At 43.3% G+C, this 7,829-nt stretch overlaps 1 protein-coding gene across 1 annotated transcript; it reads right to left on the bottom strand.

The window, feature by feature from the left end:
- Nucleotides 1–1,560: 1,560 nt before the first annotated feature.
- adrb1 (adrenoceptor beta 1) lies at nucleotides 1,561–2,751 on the bottom strand (the record flags this gene model as incomplete). Its single annotated transcript, XM_080834686.1, has 1 exon — nucleotides 1,561–2,751. One exon carries the CDS (start codon nucleotides 2,749–2,751, stop codon nucleotides 1,561–1,563), a length of 1,191 nt encoding a protein of 396 aa, XP_080690812.1.
- Nucleotides 2,752–7,829: the final 5,078 nt, after the last annotated feature.

Raw genomic sequence — 7,829 nt, 5'->3', positions numbered from 1 at the left:
AATTCAAAACAAAATGACCTAATCAAACACATGCTGAGCTGGATGACACTCTCACTCGTTCACTTTGATCATCTTCTTCACCCGTTTGATTTGTCTACACCAAGATGGTGTAATTCTAATGATGGCGTTTAAGCCGATCAACAGCTACTAAAACTGTGCATATCGACCATTACAGCGATTACATCATTCGTCACCTGTCAAGTCTGGCAACCCTATACAGCTAGCAAATTGCTGTGCGCTGACTTGGCATCTTGATAGAGATGTGTATGAAGTGGATATCTGTTCGCTGTAAAATCAGAATTAATCTGTCAGAGAGCAATTGAATGTGACAGAATTCATCTGGAGCACCATGTTTGAGCAAAACTGCCTATGCTGTAAAGTAGGCCTATCCATCAAATCGAGCGGATTAGTCAACTTAATAGAAGAGTGCTCTCGCGTAGCATTTGTGCATTAATCATTCAGTTTAGGTCAGTGCTCCCTAAGTAGCCTCTAGGCTTTACAATAAAACCCATATATGCTCTTTGAAGGTTGTAGGCAAATTTGAACCAATGCGATGTTTATGCAACTCCAATGAATGTGAGTAAACCAATGACACTCATGTGCATTGTCATTTGTGAAACACTGACATTTTGAGTGGACACCGTAAAGACTAAAAAGCCCGGCCTATTGCAGTAGCCTAATAACACCATTCAAATTGTTAGGCAAAAGCACACACAGTGTAATTACTGTTATTGCAACTGTTATTATAATGCATTATTTACAATACAATACAACTCATTCAAATGGTGGGTTCACAATGACACTTTATTGCACACTCGTCCAGACGGCGACCTTGATACAATGATTCACAAGGCATGAGTACACAGAATAGGCCTACCAACCCGCTATAGACACGGCCTGAAAAAAAAAAAAACATAAAGCTCTTGAGGAACAAATACAACTCTTAAATGGCATGTATTGTGCATTCAGCTGCTCAGAAAATACATTTCATAAGTGACATTACTCAACTGAACGGTATACCAGACAATAAATAAACTGAAATGAAATGACATTCCACATTTTAAACTTATTAAAATGTCTCGGTCATTCCTTCAACTGTGGTAACCGTTTTACGCATTTTCCAGCTCTTACAGTGTCAGCCTCATTACGGATTGTGATGTGTAGCGAATAAATACAGTTCAAACTCATTGTTTAATATAAACAATTCTCTTTCGTACAATTTGCACATAAGGAATGAGATAAAACAACAATTGTACATTCATCGATACGTATATTTACAGGCGTACAACTCCAGGGAGTCTTGTAAATCGTGGGCTAACTGCGTAGCTCATCACAAAAAAATCCATGTTGTCTCTGAAAGACTGTAGTTTTTTACATAGGCAATATAGGCAAATCTGCTTTATATGAACAGCAGATAATATAGGATCCTTCCAAAGGCATGGGTTTTTCGTCCAAGAGAAAGGCTGCCTGCATGTGACTGCGTGTTTAGGTGTAGGAAGTTGTGCTTGGTGCGAATTTACGCGTACATTTGCACAACTAAGTGTGATTTTATTTGACTATCTAAAACTGTGATTCGGAATGTGAATGGGATAGTTTACCGTTCCTTTCCAAACTGCAGTCACTGCTGCCATTGCAGTCCGACCATGTACCGACCATGTTCGGGTCTACATTATGAATTAATCCCCCGGAGCAGCGCGAAAGGTCGCAGGAGCTGACATGTAGCCTGCGGTCCGCCTGCCTAGGGCAGCACAGCAGTCTTTTGAAAGCTTTTCTGAAGTCCGGGCTCCGGCAGTAAATGATGGGGTTAAAAGCGGAGTTCACGTAGCCCAGCCAGTTCAGGAACACGAAAAGGTCCTTATCCACTAACTCGGCGTAGAAAACCCGCACGACATTGACAATGAAGAACGGGAGCCAGCAGAGCGTGAATGTACCCATGATGATGCCAAGTGTTTTCAGCGCCTTATGCTCTTTCATCGCAAGAATCTTGGGGGGTCTCTTCCTATTTGGTTTGCACTTGGACAGGCTTTGATTGTTGTAAAACCTCCCCTCGCATTTGTCAATTTTTTGCAGTTGCAGCTTAGCTTCGCGGTATACTCTGGCATAAACAAAGATCATCACTAATAGGGGAATGTAAAAAGATACGATCGAAGACCCGATTGCATATGCCCTGTTCGTGATAAAATCACAACACTCTGGATTGTCATAGCAAGCGGTCTCCTCATTGTCCCGCGACCAGTGCATTAAAATAGGAGGGAAAGAGACCAGAGCAGAGATTGCCCACACTGCACAGACAACCACCTTTGCCCTGACTTTTGTGAGCAGGCTCTGATAACGAAACGGAGAGGTGATGGCGATGTACCTGTCCATCGCGATCACACACAGAGTCTCAATGCTGGCAGTGACACAAAGGACATCAACCGAAATCCAGAATTCGCAGAAGAAAGATCCAAAGAGCCACACACCCCTCACTTCAAGCACAGCGCTAAAAGGAACCACAAGCATCCCCATAATCAGGTCCGCGCAAGCTAAGGACACAATAAACACATTGGTCAGTGTCTGAAGTCTCTGGTTCTTGGCTATGGCCACGATAACCAAAATATTGCCCACAACGATCATCAATACAATGATGCCCATGATCATTCCTATGCCAATCCTCCATTGTTCCGACAAAGCCGTGTTCGGGGAGTTAAGGTCCAGTGTCCCACGGTTCGAGTCATTGCTGTAGGTCATAGACGGTGCACCATCCCCCATGGTGAGCTACGCTCTTTAATGTAAGAAGTCGAGTTCATTCAGGCTGCGCCCGAAACTTCGGCTTGTCTTTGGAGCGCCTCGGCGCTGCGCGTCCATTCAGCGTTTGCTCCATCTGGCGAATAGCTCAATAGGCGTAAAGCGCGCTGGACGGGAGCTAAGCAGTGACATCACGGCAGTTGTCATCCAATTGGGCGGCCTCTGTCGAGTACGAGTCCTCAGATGGCATGTGATAACTTTCAATGAATCAATGTAAACCCGTCCTTCCGTCTGGGATCTTTGTGCTGCACTTTTACGCATCGCCGGACTTTACAACATTCCATCATCATTAATCACATAAAAACATATGAACCCGATTCATATCCGATACCAGTAGTGTGTATAGGTAGTGTATTCTCTGTGTACTTAATTCACTTGATTCTTGACACAAATCTGCCCTCTGTCTTTTGTCAAAAATATTTTACTATCATGGTCAGTTGTTGGCACAGGGAATATCCCTTCTTCTAATAATCATTTTTATAGCTAAAACTGGACTTGTAGGTAGAACCGTCAAACATCACAAAAAAGATCATCATCATCATATAATTAGAATTGGCTCCTCGAACAGCGACAGAGCCATTCATTCTTCTCAGATACTGCCCCAGAGCGTTTCGCTTTGATAACAATCTGTCGGAGTAATTGCAGAAAAAGAACTCCAAGTCACCATTCACAGTGTGATGTGCCATAAGGCAAATAAGAAGGAAAAGGAAGGAAAATTTCACAAAAGTTCGATGATGGGAGAGAACTCATTCATAACTGTGTGCAGAACATGAGGCTAAAGGGTTCCAAGCTTATTCCTCATCTGGAGGCTTGCATACGTTGAATCCAAAACAGCACTCAGTGTAATTATTATATTTCTTGTGTAACCATCTCCTCCTTCCAAGGATTTAGTCTGTGGTCTGTAAATGGCGGTATTCTCCAAATTAACTTTAAACTTCTTCTAGTGGAACCCAAAATCAATAAAAAGCTGAAAAAGTGACCTCATGACATTTATTGTGGACGCAGCATGTCTTTGTAGTATGTCCAACGTCTTGGATATGAGCTTTATTTTAGCATGACAGATGTCACAAGCTTGTCATAGCTTTCAGTAGGCAAGGAATACACAGAACAGCCAACGCCTAACCCAGCCAACGTTTGGGCACCGGCTCAGGACATCAGGTCCCCGACAGCATGGAGTAATTTCCTCCTCCGTGTCCTGGGTCTCACGTCTGACACGGCCCAGTCCAGGGCAAACCTCACAATGCTCAATTCAAGTGCAGCACAACTTCCACCCTGCTTAAGCACTTTCCCCAGATAAATCACCAGCAACCTGGGCTATAAAAAGAGCTAGCAGTGTGCTACTTGCTTTCCTTATGAAACTCTTAATAGTCCAGTGGGATATGTTTTCTTTCCAGGCGGAGGAAACTGTTAGCGGAGATAAGATCACAATTACACGTCCTTGGGGGCACCGCCAGACAGAGCAGCCATTGGTGTGGCATTGCCTCTGGATGAGGTCGCTCTCGCCCTCTCCTTACTGCATTCTTGTAGTGCAATAGAGATAGTCTGACTCAGGGGGTTTATATCCATTCCATTCTGTCTAGCCATACTGTGATGGTATAAGCTACGGAGCAATATGCTGCCTCCGTAGATGCTAAGGATAGAGATATGGAGCTAAAGAAAGAGAGCGAGAGAGAGAGGTGTGGAAAGGGAGGAAGGCTTGGGGAAACATGAACAGTTAAGGGGTCTCCTGTCCACCTGCCATTGTTCCTGTCCCATCTGATAAAAAAGGCCTCAGACTGGCGGTGGCGGCAGAACAGTCTCACTGTTTCGTAAGCACTCTGAGGAGGAAGTCCTTCTCCAAGCCTGTATTGCCTACTTTCTGTCTCCTGCAGGATATTTACGTAATCATGTTTTCTGCCCCCCCACCCCCAACCCCCCTCCAGAAAGGCACTTTGTTGGGTGGAACGCCTTGCTCGCCTCTTGGAGGTGTTGCCTGAAACCTGTCACTCTGCTGCTGGGGCAGGGAGGTGGAGGGTGGAGGGTGGAGGGGAGGGCTCAGCCTGGAGGCCTCAGTTGCCCTTAAACTCGAGAGAACTCCAGACCAAAGTGTCCTTGTAGCCCATGACTCAGTTTGTGCTGGCAGGGGACCTACAACAAGACGGTCAGTCACTCTCCCTCTCCGCTGACACAGGAGAAGACTGAGGGGAGTGATCTGGGCTGGCCAGTAGGGGGGTGGTGGTGGTGGGGGGGCAGAGGGGAGAGGATCACATGGCGAACCACAGAAAGGGTTTTGGGTTTGACCCCATGCCCGCTGTTGACACTGGCACCGTTGCCATGGCTCAGACGGGGGTACTTCATCATCCCAAAGTGACAGCTTCCTGCTTGGATATGGTATTTTGATATTCTGAGAACAGCAAGAAACGAGGGAGCGAGAAAAATAGATGAGAAACAAAGACGGAATGAAGAATTAGATGTGCTGGAAGGGTGTCCAAGTGACAGATGGAGAGGATCCTGTGCTCACTGTTTCATTTCTACTCCACTTTTGTTGTATCATTTTCTCTTCTCTTTCATTCTTTGTCTTTCCTTCCTGCTCCCTCGCTTTCTATCCTTCATTCGATGAAGTATCCTCAGAAATGAAAATGCCATTACCTATGAAGTCACAGCTCAAAAGTTTATCTTGCACCACTATGACTTGCCAAAAGAAAAGTTGGATCAATCTCATGTTACTGGAGTGTGCGTTGGATTACTGCAGTGTGGAATAACCCTCCGTTCCCCCCACGGAACGGAATGTCGAATGTGTTACCAAACATCATGCTCAACAATGTCTGGCGCATATTTTGGAAATGCAAAGCCTCTGTGAAGCACACAACACAAACATTCCCTTCGTCTGGGTGGTTATCAGTGTGTCAGTTCACAAGGACCGAAATACAGTGATCTTTTGGACGCAGCTACGTGCTGATAGATATGGATGACCTGCCACCAAACCGGACATTGCACCAATCTGGCTATATGGCGCTTTCCTTTATGTAATTGAATTGCCTTGCATAGCACTCATACGGGAGTTCACGTTCTAAGCATGCTATCGATTGCTGCCGTTTAATCAAAGGAGCAGAGGGATGGAGTAACGGCTTAACAGCTCAGCGCTGGTGGCTGTGGCTTTGGATCGTTACAGTATTTCTCTGTTCCTAAAACACATTTTTTCAAAACATGCATCGGTTTCTCTGAACACTAAACCCAAGTGCCAACTCCCTAAACCAATTCTCCTAAACTTTAAGCACAATTCTCTGCTTTAAACACAGATTTCAATTGTTAACCGCACTTTCTTCAAACCACAACACACAATTCTCTGCTTTAGACACAGTTTTCAATTGTTAACCACATTTTCTTCAAAACACTAAACACCATCCTCTCTACTTTGCATGCTTCATCAATGCCAAAACCTCATTGTGTTCAAACAGAAAACACTGCTAATCAAATGACAAAACTTCCATTTCCAAAGCTGTTGTGCAATTTGAAATCAAAACTTTAGATCCTAGTTTGGAGAACAATTTATGGCAACATTGAAGTGAGTGGTGATCAGAGGGGCAGAGGAGTGAGAGTAAGAGGAGGAGGAGGAGGAAAATGATGAAGAGGAAGAGCAAGACGGAGAGCCATTACTGTATCTCTGATGAGATTCAGGCCAATGTGTTCAACCATGTGGTCAACATGGGTTTGACCATGCAGGAGGCTGGCAAGGCTGGCCAGAGGGTTCAACCAAACATAAGCCGCTTCTCAGTTGCACCGATTCTCCGGACATTCAGAAGAGAGAATGGGTAAGAAACACTACTATGACAGTAAAACACTAGTTTGAATGCCTTACTGTATCAGGAGCATAGTATTCTTGTATTTTACTGTAGAATATTTTACATTGTACTGTATTTGTAAAATTACAGTATACGTAAACAAATACAAAGTGCAACCATTGATGACCAAGACATATTCCTAAACATCAATACAAAGAGCCTAGCCACAGTGGACCATGTTCTAAGGCAGAACATCTCGAGAATGAAGCAGGTGTACAGGGTGCCTTTTGACAGAAACTCTGATAGAGTCAAACAATTACAGTATGATATGACTATGTGCAAGTAAGTCATATACGTTTCCACAACTGATTACGTCCTATCAGCACAGAAACATTACTGTACTGTATTGTAATCCAATCAAATGTTCAAATCAAACTGTATTTTCAGATGTTTCACAACACAACAATTGTCGATATTGTCTTGAGCAAGAACAGGATGCAGTGTAGTTTTTTTGTCCTTTTACAGTATTTCTCTGTTCCTAAAACACATTTTTTCAAAGCATGCCTCGGTTTCTCTTAGCTCTAAACACAAATCCCAAAACCACTCACACAAAATGCAAAACCCTTTATATCTCTTGCAAAATGACACTTTGGTTTCAAAACACTATTATATCACCTCAAAAGGGCATTTTGTTTTCAAACAACAAACACAGACCATTATTTGAGTAGACATTCTAAGCATTGATTGAACACTGATGTGCTCAATGGAAAACACTACTATGAAATGGGAAAACACTAGTATGAAGGCCTTATCAGGAGTATTATGCCTTTTCATCTCCAGTGTTACTGTACGCTTTCTCCTGTTGTAAAATATTGTAACTGTATAATGTTTTAACTCAAAAATGAAAGAAAAATGTAAAATAATAAAAGGACAAATAAACTAGACTGCATCCTGTTCTTGCTCAAGACAATATCGACATTTGTTGTGTTGTGAAACATCTGAAAATACAGTTTGATTTGAACATTTGATTGGATTACAATACAGTACAGTAATGTTTCTGTGCTGATAGGACGCAATCAGTTGTGGAAACGTATATGACTTACTTGCACATAGTCATATCATACTGTAATTGTTTGACTCTATCAGAGTTTCTGTCAAAAGGCACCCTGTACACCTGCTTCATTCTCGAGATGTTCTGCCTTAGAACATGGTCCACTGTGGCTAGGCTCTTTGTATTGATGTTTAGGAATATGTCTTGGTCATCAATGGTTGCACTTTGTA

Source organism: Sprattus sprattus, assembly GCF_963457725.1.
Source record: "Sprattus sprattus genome assembly, chromosome: 3".
In the NCBI taxonomy this organism is placed as follows: Eukaryota; Metazoa; Chordata; class Actinopteri; order Clupeiformes; family Clupeidae; genus Sprattus; species Sprattus sprattus.
The sequence above is the reverse complement of the archived record's forward strand: the minus strand, read 5'-3'. Positions and strand labels throughout refer to the sequence as shown.